This window comes from Bombus pascuorum, chromosome 8 (assembly GCF_905332965.1).
Source record: "Bombus pascuorum chromosome 8, iyBomPasc1.1, whole genome shotgun sequence".
NCBI classification, from domain to species: domain Eukaryota; kingdom Metazoa; phylum Arthropoda; class Insecta; order Hymenoptera; family Apidae; genus Bombus; species Bombus pascuorum.
This window is the reverse complement of record NC_083495.1, coordinates 7,185,009-7,202,577: the sequence shown is the minus strand read 5'-3', so window position 1 is coordinate 7,202,577 and position 17,569 is coordinate 7,185,009. Positions and strand designations below refer to the sequence as shown.

Genomic DNA, 17,569 nt, shown 5'->3' with positions numbered 1-17,569 from the left:
GTACGTTGTTTTCTTATTCGCCTCTATTGAATCGCGTTGAATGTTTCCTGAACAAAGGCTATGCGGTACTGCGAGGATTACGCGGAGGTAACGTGGAAAACTGCACGGATAATTTGCGTTGCAATTGAATAACACATTATTCGATGCAAAGGACGATATTTAGCACATTCATTTGGTTAATTGAAAACTCCGCGAGAATATCTTTCGTTAGAAGAGAGATGGGTGCAGTCGTGTACGCCACGGCTAAGTATACTATCACTGAGCGCAACTGCAACGGTTAAAACAATACTCATGACGAATGTACGCTTCACGCAGCCCCTTGCGCGCAATTAATTATTCGCGACTATAGTGATTAATCGTGGTAATTTGAGGGTGCAGAGGACTGAAACGGCAACACCGAGGGACAGAGAGCACGTTACAAGCCACGGCAACCCTATTTAATATCGCGATACCAACCTGCGGACCAGCGATCTAACTCGCGGAGAAAAGAAATCTCTGAATCTCTTTAACACCTGTTGTCTGCGCGTTTTTTTTTCTCCTTCATCATCCATCTTTTTCTTCCTTCGCGCGATTACAATCGTTGCGCCCATTTTTCTCTATCTCATATCAGCATTCGTCTGATTCAACGACTAAAGGCGGACACGTAACTATTATTCTTGCAGAGTGTCTCCAGTCAACTGGTATCTACCTGGCGATATCGCAAGACGTTCGAAAAAGTCTAAGATGAGAATTCATAGATGCACGCGACGCGTGTGGCGGAGGATCCGTAGACGACGTTGCGCGTCATTTTCTAAAAGGCCAGCTATCGGTCAGCAACGTCGCGTCGTCGGGGTTGCGGTTAATCCAGTCCGTTGGTCGCGGTCGTGGTCGTGGTCGGCATCGTGCACGCGGCCGGTCGTAGATAGTGGGTGGCAAGGTTGTCGAGAAGCATGCAGAGAAGAGAGCCCAGGATGAGAGAGGGAGAGAAAGAGAGAAGAGGAGGAGAGAAGCGAAGGAGGACCAGGAAGCATATCGGAGGATGAGAAGCAGGAGGTAGGAGGAGGACGCAAGAGGAGGAGAAAGAGCAGAGAAGCGGGCAAGCGCAAGCGCCTGTCCGATCAATGCCCGTCTCCCGCTTCTATAAAGCGCTCGTCCTCGGGGGGCGCGCGACAGTTGGCGTTCCGCATTCGGAACATGCGCCGCGTCGCGGTTATACCGAGATCACTGTTTCTCTCACAATTAGAAAACCTTCTTGTACGTATCATTCTCGCCAGCTCGTTCGGGAGAAAACGTCGGGTGAACCTCGGCCCGAAAACACATCGTTAATGGTGACCGACCTTGTCGCGTCGCACCAGTCTTGTTTATCGCGGCGAGGAAAGCGGTCGAGTGTGTTGCTCTTCGATTACAATAACATTGCACGAAAATCGTTGGAACGGTACGGACTGGAAATTGCGCAGTTCGACGTGGAACGTCGCACGATCGTAATCTAACGTAAACTCGATTTCCAATGAGTGATCGCGATTCGAGTCGCGTTCAGCAGTGATCAAACGGAGAACGCGATCGGTCAACGAGTGATATCGTCGAGATAAGTGTCGCGGAGAGTGGTTGTTCGCTGAAAATTGGTAAAAAGAAACTCGAGGAGAATAGGTTGAAAGGAAAGAGCGAGTTCGGAGCGCGGGACGATAATACGCAGTCAGTGGATCCGCGATCACTCCGTCGCGTGTTCCCCGGAAATCCGGCGCGTCGAGCACCGATGTCCAGGCTCCGCGCCACCGTTCCACAGACGGTCTGACGTCACGACCATTGACGATCGAGTTAGCCGCGTTAGAGGTGCGTTCTCGAACGTCGTCTCCGAAGCATCACCTACGATTCGGCCGATCAGATCGTTTCACGTCGCGCGTCACGGCACGACGAAGCCGCGGCTTGATTACTGGCTCGTTTCTCGCGACGTGTCAGCGACATTCGTCCCGGGCGAGATACATCCGGGCAGGCGTCAGAGCGGCGGTCGCTGGACCGTCCGGCGGACGTCTCGACCGCCGTACGGCGAACCGCTGGAGCCAGGAGGTGGAAAAGGAGGGGCTGTGGAGGTGGTGGAGGAGGAAGGCCCGCGGACGTGCAACAAGTTAAGAGGTCACCGCCGCTACCGTCGACATCGCTGCCGCCGCCACCGTCCTCGCCACGATGTGACATGGATATCCTAGCCGTAGCCTGCGCCCTCGTCGCCACGGCCCTCTACTGCAACACCCTGCAAGCGGGTTTCGTCTACGATGATCGGTGAGTTCACTGTCACTTTTTTTTTACACGTTGCTTCACCTCGACCTTGTTTCGTGGCCTTACGTTCCTTGGTATATCGACGTATATTTTAATGCGTTCAAATAGTTACATTCGAACGTTAGATAGGAATCTTGATATTTGCGTTGTTCTCGTTTCATTGTATTCGATTACAGGCGAGAGAAAAAGCTTCGTTGCTCGAGTCTGTTTATATCCCTTGGTTGTAAACATATTAAAATCATCGCGTGTATGCTACTTTTCTTTTTCTTACTTTCGTAAATGATACAAAGGCGAGCAGTAGATTAGCTGGAATCTCGAATTTAGGACAACGATATAGACAGGGCCAGGGCATCGGCCTTCGTGAATTTTCATCAAATAACACGCGTCATCGAACGCTTGTCACGGCGCGAACGAACGATTTAAATAGGTGATTTATGGGGATTTAAAATTAATCATCAACTGTAGGGTACGACAGGCTGTTTAATGACAACGATAATGATAGGATATTTATCGGCACGGGAGCAATAGACGGTAAATGTAGAATGTAACTGCAAATAAGCTCAAACACAATGAATAAAGGACAAGTCGCAGCTGGATAAGCTGATTTACGAGGTCCCGCGATTTGCGTTCCGATTTCATTTAATCCGATTCCATTCCGGTTTAGTTAATCAGATATTACTAATTACCTACGCTAACGGTGGTAGCTGGGCGCAAATCATATGCCGCTGCATTAGCGTTACTAGTTTTTGTACATTCGCTTTGAAATTATACGTTTCCATGATCGAAAGTCAGTTACATTGCGATAGTATCTGGCCACGGTATTCTCGCCCTGTTCTTTCGTCTCTATAGAGTTTCGATGGAAAGGCAACGTTCGTTGGACGCTTCGTAATTTCGCCAGCCATCAGAAAACCTATAACGCGCTGCTTGGTGCGAATAATCGCTACGACTCGCGATATTATTCAGGAGTCGCGGGCGAATAGATAGAATTCGACACGCAGGATGCAACGACGAAACACGACGGTGTATAATCTGAAGTTACTCTTGCGATAAGCGTCCTTAATCCGAAGCTCTCGAATTCTATGATACCGAATCCCTTAATTGAGTATCCCGTAATCTCCGGGACATCGTAGTTGCGGGTCGATCAGCTGCGAGGTCGGTGTGCTCACCGAACCAAGCCCGATTACGTACTTCTGGCGTCATCGATGGGAATCTGTTGCATCGTTATCGCGCGAGCGCGCCTCCGTGAACGTTTCACGGGGTGCAACGGTCCACCGCCGATAACTTCTCTCCACCCATTGACAGTATAGCCGATAACGCGCCGATTTATTCGCCTGCATTTTCGACGATAAGCTCTCGAGCGTAAGAACCGCGCGGCTGGTCTTTGTTGCATCGCCGAATCGGCTCGATTCGGATACGATCAATTGCCACCCCTTAAGTGTATACGGTGTTTGATAAATCATGAAATAGTTAGGGGAGTGATTTCGTAATATATTGCTTCGATCATGCTGGCATTGTGGAAGAATTTGGCCGTTTGGAGATGTTTTACAATTAAGAGAGGGATATCTCTGATAGTCGTCAGCAGTTTGTTTCTCTTTAAAACTTTGATCATGATCTTGTAATGTAACGTATTTCTACGTTTTATCGGTATTTTTATCTTTTTTATTTAGATAGTTATTTCGAATTTAACGTATTATTTAACGAAAATAGCAGGCACCCGACATTTCTTGTCGTTCGATACACACCGATTCTCGTTATAAATAGTTGGACCCAGTGTAATGGAATAACGCGGCTACCGGCTAATCGTTCGAATTAGTTTATTCCGGGGTTCGCGTTAGAAATCAACCGTCCAGCCTGTTCTAATGGAATTGCGTGTACCGGTTGGTCCGACGATCAAACGTTTAATCGCTGAATAAATTTCAATGCGATCAGCCTACGAACGAAGTGTGGCAGCGAAGTCGCTGATATATCTCATCCTCTCAATTTTTTTCTTTCCCTTCCTCTTTCTTTTTTTTTTTTTTTTTCTCATTACCGTTCTCTCTTTTGGACGAACTGTCTTCTCCCGCCACGATACTCTCTATGGAACCTTAAAATCTCGGCTAATAACGAAAAACGGGCGCCAGCATTAAGCCGAGATAATTTTTCACCCATATCCGGCCCATTAGCGGCTACCTCGTTCGATGCAACCGCCAAAGCTAAAACGGCCAATGCGCTCGTGGCGACCATAATCAAGTCGAGTCCAGTTATGAACGAGAGCCGAGTTTCCATCGTCGCCCTTTTTGCCTGGTCTCCTCCATCTTTCTCTTTTTCGTTTTCACTTCCTCGCGCGATCTATCTCGCGCTAACCTCGTCTTTCTCATCCCCCACTGTGTTTTTCACCGTTTTCCTGCTCGTTTCCCGTTTCCGTTCTTCCCTGGCCGCAGTGTTAGCATCGCGACAATCGCAAAAAGTTGCCCAACGACGTTTCACGCGGCTAAATATTTCTTTCTCTCTGTCGGCCCTGACTCACCGACGCGACACAACGTACTGTGCGATGTTCGTGTTGGTTTGTATCGGGGGATCGGTTTCATCGCGCCAAATCCATCGCCATTTCTGCCGGATCGTAGCCCGGAAGGGTAACCCCCGGTGTCAGGTCGGATAAAAAATGAAGAAAAGTTTGTATGATAAATAGGAGATACGAGATCCGAAGATCCCGTCTGGTTTAGCCTGGGCGCAAAGGTTTTACTCCCGCAGTTTACCCCGTCTCGAGAGTTTATTCTGGCCGCGTTGCGCCATGCTAAAACTCATGGGATAATAAAAGCATCGTATTTTACTGCGTCGCGCCGGCCACAATACCTTAGCAAAGAATACGGGGCCTGACTATATTTATTTGCCCAGCGTTTTTTTTTCGGTCACCGCGAAGGAACTTGGGGATGAAGGGAAGGACGATGGTAACCGCGCGAAAAGACCAAGAGGACCAACGCGGCCGCCGGATAAAATGTACGAGAACGAGGGAAAAAGTTTCGGTTACATTCTATCCTCTCGTCTAGTCGAGTCCTAATCTCGTAAACCGACGCATTTCCGAGATATGCAGCCGGGCGTGCTTGCACTTAGAGACGCTCGCAGCAACGTGCTACGAGCTCGGAATAAGAAAAGTTACCGGGCTCGAGGCTTAGTTCTCTTTCCTTTACAGCGATGCCTGTGAATAATACGGCAGTAGCATTCGACGGTGGAGCGCAATTCGGTCGCAGCAAATGTAAACCACAGCATTACTATTTCAGTTTCGCGCGGACTTTTCTGAAGACGTACGCGTCTTTCCAGCGAACAACGTATAAATAATTGACGGAGCTGTTGATACCGGGTATTTCGTGTCTTTCGATGGTAACCGAAAGAAAAGGAGAAAGAAAGAGAGCGCGAAGGACATAGAAAGCGCGTAGTATTTTCCAACTGGAAACAAGTACAATCTCGCGCGTATAAATAATCGAAATCGATTACCAAACGGGTTGTTTTCCAAGTGTTTTTGTTTCCAGTTGATCCGTAAAAAAGTCTACTCGCGGAATGGAGTGCCAGGGAAACGTGTTACGCGAACTGTTTAAACACGTTTGCACACGGGTATCACGGGTATCGAGAAAATAACAACGCGCAACCAGTGCGTCGTCGCTGCGTGGACCACGAGCGCGTGTGTGTTTATGTTTTCGTTAAATAATGGAATTAAGCTCTTTTAAAACCTTTTTTCGAGCAGTCTGTTATTTCACGGTACATTCGTTTTACACCCGACCGTTTCCCGTCGGTACGTCGAACGCTCGTTTTCCATCGGTTCAACGCGTTACAATACTACTACCACCACCACCACCACCACTATCATCATCCTATTACAACATTCGTATAATTTCTCTTCGTAGCCGAACATTACGGAAAAATGTTTCATTTCATCAATGGGACCGCGAATCGTTTTACTGGTTTCGCGCCTGACAAATCCATACACCGTTCCCCCGCTTTGTCCGTTACATTTGCGAAAATGACGGCGGCATCCCGTGTACGCCCCGCGCGAATCGATAATTCCCGATAATCAATTACGCGTAGCAATATCAGAAATTACGGTCGCTGGTTTCCCGGAACGGAAGACGGCTACTTCTCTACATCGCGTTTAACCTTCGCTGCATGGAAAACACGAGCGAGCGTCGTCTACCGCCTGTTTGCTGTAACGGCCGGTCATCCAAGAGTATTAAAAAATTGCATCGTTTGGCCGGTCGTGCGTGTAACGTAGGGGCGGAGCGGGACGCGGGCCGAAACGAGGATTTCCACTCAAATTAACCTGGTAGCGCGCGCAGCTTCGAATCGAATCGGTCGACGCTGGCTGAAAACGGAATGCAAACGAGAGAAAGAGAGGCACAGAGAGAAAAATGTGCCGTGCCGCTTGCGAGCGTTTCTGGCCGCGCGTAATAGATCTTGGATCGCATGCAAATCCGCTCGTTGTTCCACTCGCGTTGTCAGCTGCGACTGACAATGCAGGATGAGCGCGCTCTCAGGATGAGCTCGACGGAAAGAGAGTTGGCGTGCAGGTGAGCTATGGTAGGCGACGGAATTCAAAAATCTGGTCGTACGCCGTAATGTTTTAATATTGCTTTTTGCAGTAACGATATCTCTGCCGTTGAAGATGGATGAATTTCCCGGACATTTCTAAGATCGTTCGAAGTCGCGTGTCTTTAAATCATACGGTTTCGACGAGCCTCGCTTGTCTAGTTCTTAGAACTATAGCGGACGATGACTGGTACAAATCGATTGCTCTCCGATATAACAATGCTTTTTCTCCGGATGACAAATTCGAGCTATTTGTCACATGCATTGCTCTCTATTCTATCGGCGTGCTCCTATTAAGAGAAATCAATCGGCTTTTATCGCTCATTCTCACTCATTCTCGCGATATGCCGCGCGAGCAGTTAGTCCGCGCATCGTATCATAACATCTTTCATTCGGCGAACTCGTCACCATGGAAATTGTTTCTCCCTCGATATGACATCTCGTACAGCTGGCATCCGTATCTTTAATTCTTCACTCTCGATTCTAGCATCGACCGGTAATCAAGGAGCCCATGATGGAATAGTCATTCGCAGAATGATCATATGGGATGGTGCGACTGACGGTGAATGAACAAACGCAAAGGGTCGAAACAAAGAGTCGTTCTCGAACGCGTTGTCGAGCGTGAACGGTTGGCGCAGCTGCCGGTTGGACCTCGTCATTTGGCCGCTGGCTGAAATTCTTGCAATTCCGTCACTGGAATATCGGTTTATTTATTCGTGCCGGCCAACAGCGTGGCGCTTATGTATGCGCGGATGGACGACGCTGTGCACTGTGAACGAATAAAGCTGCACGGCGTTGTGCCATTTCGTGCGATGCGATAGAGGGTGTAGCTCGGCCAGTGCACACCCGGTCGACGAGCATTTATCCTGCGGGACAGAATGGCCCTGGATCGATGCGTTTTATCGCGCCAGAAAGAGTACAAGCAGTTGGGCAGAGAGATTATTTATCGTTGGGCTCTTGGCCTTGATAGGGTCTTACGGTTCCCATGAAATACAACTTGTCGTTGATGGAAGCGTGCTCCGAAGATCGGAAAACAATAGAAATCCGACGTATTTATACATCCTTCATACAACCTCCCTCCGCGGGAGGTTACTACCATGTGATAGGTCGAGCTAGGGGATTGCAACGACCCAATGTCGCGGGTTTACACGTACAGGCGAGAGAACGTATGCAATTCCGGTGAACGCTACGCCTCGATAGGTAGGCTTTGAGAAACGAAAGTAGTACGAAGTTTGTAAGGCAACGTCAGCCTAGAATAAGCTCTATATTTATCAAAGTTACGGTGGATTAGATGGCAAGATACGAGCTGCGGTCTCTTTGACGTGAATTCGTACGTTGGCGAAAGGAACCGATGTATCGACGAATGTTTGTTCATCGTTTACCCGGTTTTCTTTCCGTGAAGTAGCGAAACATTGCTGGGAACACCCAGCGCCGTCTCTTCCTCGTCTTCTTCTTGTTGGATAGCAAAGACGATGAATACGTCTAGATGGATGCTCGAAAAGCGAGCCGTGCAAGAACTCGTACCTTTTTGTATTTCGTTCTTTCAGATCATGCCACGCGCCATTCATTGACCACTGACCAGCCAATATCGGTAAGAGATTTCTGTCGGCCGCTCGCGGAAATTCCTTTTGGAACAAACGATGATCCGGGGTACGATGAAACGCGCACCCGTTGCCTTGAATACGAGCCACAACTTTCCACGGTGTTGCAGAGTTCCGGTCTTAATACGTGCCGCGTGCAATATTTTAATCGAGCCACTGTACACACTGGAACAAGCAAGCGTGCTTTATTTCCTTCTAGTCTTGTTTGTGTCTCTTCGCGCCCGAGATCACCGAGACTGACAAATTGATGCGGGGACAGGGCTGCAATTACACCGCGTGCGTCGCGAAACTAATTAGCTATAGTTAATTCGTGCGCGATTACTTAACTTAGGATTACGCGACCTGCGTGCCACGAGACACGAAAATGACGCAAACTTCGCGGAACAATGCTCAGACATCGACGATTCGGGTCGGTTTTAAAAATAGACGAATTAAACTATAAGCCACGGGGATTTTCTATTTATAGCAGAATAGTTTAGGCGACAAATTTCTCTTTTATGCTGCGATGAATACGTAATTACGAAACGTCAGGGAAAAACCGATGGGAAGTATTGGATTTTCTTCACCACCACATGAAAATCGAATATTTGGCGCGCTGTTCGCGTGAAACGATGATATAATCGAGCCGATTGGCCGATGCCAGGTGGTATCGCTCTCTCGGCCTCTCGCTTTCCCTTTTTTTTTCTCCTCTCTTTTCCCATCCTATAACAACTCTCTCTCTCTCCTTCTCTATCTCTCGTGAAATCGGCAGTCGATCGAATTGGAACGAATCGACGTGAGGCACGCGCTGCCATTTTTATCCTCGTTTCCTGGGTCAGCCATCGCGCCACCGCGAAAACAGTATCAGCTCGAAGCAATTTTGGACGGGGTGTCGTGCGAGCCGGTAATGAATGCACTCGTGCGATTTATTAATCTATAAATCCGGCCCGATCGATCAATAGCCTACTATGGGAGTCGCATTTAGCCATTTTGCCATGAAAAGTTCACATTTATTATCATCGGGGGCGAGGGGAAGAAGGGAAGGAGTAATCTTCCGAAGTGAATTAGCATTAATTTCGAATGATGAATCGATATCAAAGGTAATTAATTATTCTTCCTCCTCTGTTCCGGTGTTCTTCCATTTCCTTTCGTTTAAAATTCACTCAATGCATTTGTTAAGCGCACCGACCGAGTTGGCAAAGAAATTTGCCGTACCGGATCGTACCAAGTTTCGATGGAATTGCGAGTTGTGAAAAATATGTCTCGTTCGAAATGAGCTAGTCGAATTTTATGCGCAATTTTAGCAAACTTGGAATTTTGTTTTGTGAATTTCAACGTAGCAGCCGGAAGATGGCCTGGTGAACAGATTCTGAAATATAATTGGTTCAAATTAAATTAGTCATCTAGGTTTCAAGAAATAATTTATCAAAGATCTGGAAACGATAGCTTTGAGCAGGCTGATGTATTAAAAAGATTCGTGGATTCGTAAATGCTTCACGGCATCTCCATCGACTGACTATCTTCAGATGCCTTCTATTCGTATTGTTATCGTTCCCAAAGAATTTACAAGCCCCGTGCACACGGTACGCTACAAAGATCAAGCTCAATTCGAGATGCCAGCTTTCTTTTCCTATCCTCCATAGAGTCGAGGTTTTTATTTTTTCCCTCGCGAGATAAAGATTCTCGGCGAAGGGAACGTTGGTTTCTCTGCAGACAGGATGCAGAATTATTTTCAGGCGGCGTTTCGGGAATAAAATCGCAGGAAGGATTTTCGCGTTGCAAGCTGGCCGCCTACCGAGATAAAGAGCGAATTCTTTCTTATCATCGCGTGGCAGCGAGCTTCCTGCTCGGAACAACAACGTTTCGTTGTTCACTTGGCAACAAAACGTTCCCGTCATCTCGCTCTTTTCTTTTCATCTTTCTTTCCTCTTTTATCTTTTACTCGTTAGACCATCTACGCCTTCGATTCGATTCTTCCCTCTCTCTCTTCGTGTCTTCACCCTTCTTCACTCTCTCTATCCCGTTTCTCGACCAATTCTCCAGCACCTGTTTCGCCAAGTCCCCGGGAAAACTGGTACGTCGAGCAGTTTCGGGACAACGATAGTGGTAATAGTCGAAACACCGAGGCGAGGTGTGCCGAAAGTGAAAGAGAAGGAGGGACCGATGAGCGGAAGGAAGTCAAGCGAAATAGCAAATCCTCAAGCAAACGGTAGAGTCTTTGCGAATCGAGCGAGCTTAGCAGTGGATTATCTTCGCCGTATATAGTCTAACGTCAAGCTTGCCCGGATGTTCGATACCAAAGAGCTGAAAATCGTGTTCTGCCGCCACCACTCGCTGCACACCGTCTCGATGTCGATAGCGTCGAAACATAGATGCAACCGTGTAAATCTACGATTCCACACGCTCACGAAAATTCGCTAGCGGTAGACACACGTAGACACGAACTTGGAATAATAGATTGGTCGAACCGACTCGGGAGAAGTTCAACTCCCCATGATCGAGGGTATTCGTAGAATTTTTCGAATGTTCGCCACGATGTTCCGGCGGTAGACCTCGTTTGCGCGTTAGACTTAGCGAGAAGAAATCTGTTTGCCCAACAGTTTGATTCTTTTAGGGCGGCAGGAAGATTCGCTGACTGAATTCGTTGGAAAGATTCTTTGCTCTTATATATCTGAAGTTCCGTTTCCGGGAATTGTGGCAAGAAAAATGGCTATGCTGGAAGTCGTTTGTTAGGAGCAACTACTTGGCGAGTAAGTTGCCTAATCTGTTGATAGATTACCTTTCGCCAAGCTTAGTCCTCAAACACGACTACTAGCTACTTACAGTTAAGAAAAACGCTCGAGAGATTGTTTGTTCTCCCTATGAACTCGACATCGTTATTAGGTGAAGAATTTCGCATCGCCCTTTGGACATCCTAATCGTCGCGTCAGCAAGATGTGGTGTACTTGGCCGCTAACCTAAGCGTATCACCAAAGACTGTTCCACGGGTACGATGTAGTTCATGAATAATTTGCAATAATTAAGAGAATGTCTCGACTCGAATATTGTATAGGTTCCATGGAAGTTACGCCGTTTAAGTCTGCCAAGTCTGACAAGATTTCGCGGACTTGCTAAGTCCGCGCTGCAATATCATCATCGCCCAAGTTCCATCGCAAAGTGTATTTTAAACTAACGAGGTTCCTTTAGAATCGAACGTTTTCATTTTCTTGCCCGAGGAAAAATGCTACCACGCGATTACGTATCGGTCCAGAGATCCCACAAGCTTCTTCGATTTTGTTTCGTCGAGCAAACAAAAAGCACGTCTGTTGGAAAACAGAATGGGAACGTGTGAAACTTTAACGCGTGCGTGCGTTGAATTCATCTGACGTTTGATAGGATGCATCTGGTGGTTGATAAAACCAATAAAAGTTGAACGAACTCCGTAAATAACGAAATCACTCCACCACGTTACTATTTATCAACGAACGTTACGAATTTTCCAACTAACAGGTAATAATTAACTGACCTTACCAACTAAACGGTGATCCAACTAGAGGGACGTAATCCATCGAATTAAAGAATCGAAGTTTCCTGGAATTTGACGCTCTGTAGAAACGTATGTCGGTCGGTTGCCAGATGGCGGGAATAGAAAAGTAATATCCACGGAACGTCCATCCGCCCTTAAGTTTAAGGCCGCGAAGCTTGGGTTCACGTTGGCCATACGCGCGGTAATTTCGTCGCGTTACGACTCACTCTTTCCGCAAACGACAGGCTGCTAGTGCGGTGTGAAACGTCGAGCGTGAAAGTAGAGCACGGATAATGGAAGTCGTCCTTTCCCTCTGGTCTGGTTGCGCCGGCTTGGTGTGCGCTCTGCTCTTACGAGCGAGACACGAAGATGCGAAATCGATGCCCGCCTTGTTCGGACACGTTGCCGCAAAAAGAACGTTAGGTCGGGGCCGCCTTATAATCCGAAGGGAGGTCTCCACCAAGGAGCTAACGTGGAAGCTAGACCACGGTCGTAGAAGAAACGATGTAGTCGATACAGCAGGTGTTTGTAGATGTTTGGTGCGCGCTAAAACGTGTACGTTGAAGCGTAAAACTCGAGTTCCTTCTTTTGCTCGCTTTTTTCTGCCTCTTATTCGCGGACAAGCGACCGGAAGTTTGTTGGACAGAGGGGCAGAATATCGGGATACTACTAGTTCCTTATCGGTTTCGGACATCATCCCCAGAAGATTCTTTGCTCGTTGTTATTTCGAGATACTGGTCAATCGAGATACCGGGACTGGAGCTAGTGGGAAAGACCGTTTCCGGGTCTCGTGGACGATTCTCGACGGTTCGCGTAAATCTAGATCGTGGCAAAATTGCGCCCGTAGATACGGTCAAATGGCGTGGAGAAAATTCGATAAACAGTGACGTAAATACTTCTTAAATAAACCGCATCCTTGCCGCGTACGAACATTTTGCTCGGTTTTACGTTCAATGGCGCCAACGATAAGAACCTTATTTTGCATACTAGAAAGTGATTCCGTGTTTACCGGTATTTCTTGCCACGTAATGGTACTCGGTAGATCGAATTAATCAAAAGATAATATCACGGGCGAATAGTTTCTTCGAGGATACGAACGTATTTTGGCGCATGTGTGTGGTGGGTAAACGAGTGGAATCAAATTGTCCACGCGGCCGCAATGAACTTGTTTTCACAAGTAAAGGTAATCAATCAGAACCGTATTAATAAACCGTATTAATATTTGCACATTAACCATATTTACTACGAGCTATATTCCCAACGTAGCTCTATCCAGGTCCTGGTCGCGTTATTACAATTTACAAGGGAACGATCGGTAGTTCCCTCCGGGGAGTTAGACAATTAAATCGAAAACGCGTCGCGGTCGGCGAGAAAGCAACGCGTATACGACATCCCGTAGGCAGAGAATGTCGTGGAACATGACTGCCGGCAAATTACACGGAATTAACACAGAGGATTGTTTGTAATAAAGATTAATAGCCGGCTTTGTAACGACTACGTTTGATACCACCCGCTCGTGCAGTCCTCATCCCTTATTTCCCTACAACCTCTTCTTCCTCTACCTCTTTCCCTCTAACTCTCTACGCGACGACGAATGTTGTTTGTGTAATCAACGGAACGAACAGAGCTCCTCTTCTACTACAGGGAGGGACCTAGTGCTTCTGTAGCGTGTAATTTGTAATTCTGCACGCTGCATTATTTTCCGCTCTACCGCTTCCCACTTTCCACCCTCTCGCACTGTCAATCCGTTCTCCATCTCTCTCTCTCTCTCTCTTTCTCTCTCTCTGTCTCTCTGTCTCGTCTCTCACATTTATCCCAGTCAGACCGCTGGCCGTCACGAGCTGGCCCTTCTCACCACCCTCCCGTTTCTCGCTCTCTCGCCGACGCACGATCTAAATTATAGCTCGATTCGCGTTCCGCATGACAATCCGCTGGCTCCCCAGGAAATTGTGGAAATCAAATCAGCTAAGCGTGCGTCGATGCGTCCATTCTTGAAATCGATCGCGCTTATTATCGTTCGCAGAAACGCGATTAGTCCTTAAACGCAATATGATTTCGATGGAAATTGGAAAAACGGAATTTCTTCCACCAAGAGGGAGAAAGTGATTCGAACGATCGTTTGCTCGCTATCCGTTCCGAAGTTGCACGCGACAATCTCGAAAATCGTCTTAATCGCCCTTATCCCTCGACTTTAGCCCAGTGGGTAGCTCGTCGAAAGTTTATTTCGAGTTAGGGACAGAGGCAGATAGCGGGATTTTTACGCTGATTTCACAAGATCGATTTCCCTGCGTGGTCGAGAACATAGGCGGTGTTTATCAGATCGGTCGAGCCGTAGGCGGTAGCCATTTCCAAAGATTAGACCGGAAATATCTTCCAACGATCTAGATTGCGCAATTGGTAGGGCGTTCGTCCGACAACGAAAAGGTCCGGCCTCGAATCTTGCTACGGCTATCTGATCAATTCTTTATCACCGTGCAGTTTCAACCGTCGCTTTTCGAGCCTCCGATATTCCTGCTTGCTCGAGTTTTTATTTATTCACGCTCGTATGTCGTTCACCACGAGTCGGTCGTGTGGAATCGGCAGGTTTCGAAGGGAGAGAAGCATCTCTCAGGCTCGGTAGAGCCGTCGCGCGATTCGATTCTCTCTCGATAATTTCGAATTCTCCGTGTGCTCGCGTGTTCCGCCATACATACATTTAAATTGCCGCGTCTGGCAAAAACTTGTCGGTCTATCCGGGCACCAGCCTGGCCTGGGCGTTGATATTAATAATGTAATCGGCTGGCAGAGGAGGGTAGGGGACGGGTGGAAGAGAGAATTAGAAACGGTGTCACGTCGTCGAGCAAAGGAAACCACTGGTACGGACGACGGAGTCTTCGTCGTCGTCGTCGTTGCAGCTTCCACGATGAAGGCGAAGATAATTAAACCACGAAGCTCCCTTCCAAGGTTCCTTCGTTGGTGGCACTGTCTCGGTTACCTGGCCGTTATCGTGCCAGGAATGAGAATCTCAAATGGGAAGTCAGAGAGAGGACACAGGGGAGGGAGGAGAACTTAGGAGGAGAGGCAAAGAGGGCAACGTTAATAATGTCAAAATCCGTCTGTTGGATGGCGCATGGTCGCGACGTCACAGAGCAACGTGCTACGTAAATAATCGATCGATGCTGGTCAGGTTATAATTTAATTACCAATTTAATTACAGACCACCTTGCATAATAGGCGGCGGGTAGTACAGACCGGCGTGTCTTCTCGCTTACAAAGGCTTTTATAAACGGGTATTACGTGTTCCCTTCATTCTCCCTTCCACCGAGGTTGCCCCGGTGAACTTTGGCCTGGGCCATGGTTCCAATTAGTCGCGTTTGTATTCTAGGTCTTTCGATGTCATTGATGGTTCGTCGTGCGACGATTGTCCCGCGAAATTGCGCCGTCGAAACTTCAGGGACGAGGTAGCTCGTTCGGAGTCCCTTCGTTAAGAGATTCGCGTACATTTTCTGGCGAGAGTCGTCGCGTTGTTGATACCGTAACGAATCGTACAGGGCAAGAGGTTACGAAGTGGGAAAAGATGGAAAGTTGAACGTCTTGAAAAGCGGCTAGTCGACCGCCAGGAGTGGCACGCGATTATCGAGTAGATGGACGTTAAGCATCGGACTATATAAAATTACGCGTTGCTTCGGGAGCGCGTGCGATCCCGCCGCCACGGCAATTTCGAGAAAACGATGCCATTATCGTTAATGTTTTACCACGATCACCGTTGTTCACCGCAAAGTGCTCGTTTCTGTAATAATTATTATCATCCCATTTGCGACATTACGAACACGCTGCAGAAACATCGCTGTCGCTCGCGTGCACCACCTTCTCTCTTTACCGAAAAACCGACGCGTTGCTCGTCCGACGCAATTTCCCTAAGTATTTACGCGCCGCTTATGGAAATTAACAATCGCAAAATTCTATTTGCACGGTCGAACAAACGAACGGACGAACGAATTCAATTGAGCGCGTCGCGGCGCGTGCTTTCTAAATGTACAGGCTCGGGCTCATGCTGGCTTGTAATACCCGAAAAATGAAGCTCGAAGCGGCGATAGCTCTACGACGAGGATAATGCGGTAATTAAATCAGGAAATCGCAAGTTTGAAATTTGCGTACATCTATACAAATCGATGATACTACGATCATCGTACTATTGTTGACTCTGATTATTATTATTATTATTGTTATTAGCGCTGTTATTATTAATAACTTTCGAGCGTGTAATAGGGCTAACTGGATGTATACGATGCAACGGGAGTGTAGTAAAATTATAGAATAGTTTGGCAAACATGCTACCAGTACGCTGGAAGCGGCGTCATTATCATTTTAGCGTAATTACCATTCGGTAATTACCGGCCGTATTCATCACGGAACACCAGGATGTTTATACCGTCACACGTACCGTGCTAGTTAGCCGCGTCACGTGTGCGCTCACGTTCCGTTCTCCCGATACCGACCTCTATTCCAACGAAGACCTAAAAACCAGCCGCGCATCAGTTCGTCCGAGCTCTCTTTTATTTCGAACAAAAAGGAACGCTCTTGAACGCGAACTAAAACCCCAACCAGGCGTCGAATGTGACGCGTAAAGAATAAAGCGAAACGCGTGAAACGACATTGTGCAACGTTAAAATGCTTCACGGTAATTTGCATGGAAAACTAAACGTTTTCCGAACTCAGAGTCACTGTCGTTCCCTTTCTCTGCGGCAAATATATCGATCATCCTCTTCAAAAGCAAAACTAACAACGACTCGGCCCGTTTGATGTCTCGCTAACTTCGATTCCACTATTCTCTCGTCTGCGAAACGGAACGAACAACTGAAAGAGGAATTTAACTCGCGCGCTGGTTGCACCGTCGCTATTTCCAAGTTCGTCCTTGCCGAGCATCCGCCTGTGTTTCTTTGTGCATTGAAACCGAGGTGGCGAGCTTATCAGCTGGAACGCATGCCCATTTCCCGTGCCGAACAGGACAGTAGCGCGAGTTACTGCGATTCACGGCATTGAGATTCGATATCAGTCGATGACAAAGCACCGATTTCTCATACGTGGCAAAGCGTGTCGAAGCGTTGGTACGCGGCATTCGCGCGCTGTATGTGAACGGATTGCAACGAAAATGTATCCGAAAGGAAAGTAGTTTAATAATAATTCATAACACGAGGACGGACACCGAGTACATGGCATTCGTCTTTATTACGTTCGAAATTTTCCGCGGTATTCCGTTCCCGCGGGACGCGACACGGAATGTATCTCGAGCGGAATATTGTGCGAGGGATAAATAAGAGGCAGTCGAGATGGAAGAACATCTCGGCAATTTTTTTCAAATTCAACACCGTTCCGGCCTTAAGACGTCGCCATTGTTCCGACTCGTACAAATTCAAGCGTCGTTTCTTCAACGTCAAAAACGTGGACGGGTACAGCGGCGATATTCTGGCCAAGCTCGTTCGGCACGCGCGCTCGAGAAATTACATCGCGAAAGTGAAATACACCGCTGCTGGTACGCTTCGTCAAGGGCTTTCGCGGATTCGAGCCGTAAGACGAGGAACGAGAGGAAGACGCGCGCGAACCCGGCTTGACAGGCGAGCTGCGACGCGAGAAGGATGTGTGGGTGGAGCGATTTATAGCATCTTAAGACTGCCGCTACTTTATGACGACCTTAATG

General features: G+C 47.7%; 1 protein-coding gene across 2 annotated transcripts in view; it reads left to right on the top strand.

Moving 5' to 3' along the window:
• The first annotated feature begins 1,460 nt into the window (after positions 1-1,460).
• The window catches only part of LOC132909437 (protein O-mannosyl-transferase TMTC2-like), a 172,448-nt gene continuing 156,339 nt past the window's right edge, over positions 1,461-17,569 (top strand). For both annotated transcript variants that reach the window (XM_060964289.1, XM_060964288.1), the window contains exon 1: positions 1,461-2,253. In XM_060964289.1, coding sequence (XP_060820272.1) covers positions 2,168-2,253 — 86 coding nt within the window. In that variant the 5' untranslated portion in view covers positions 1,461-2,167. The remainder of the gene's footprint in view (positions 2,254-17,569) is intronic.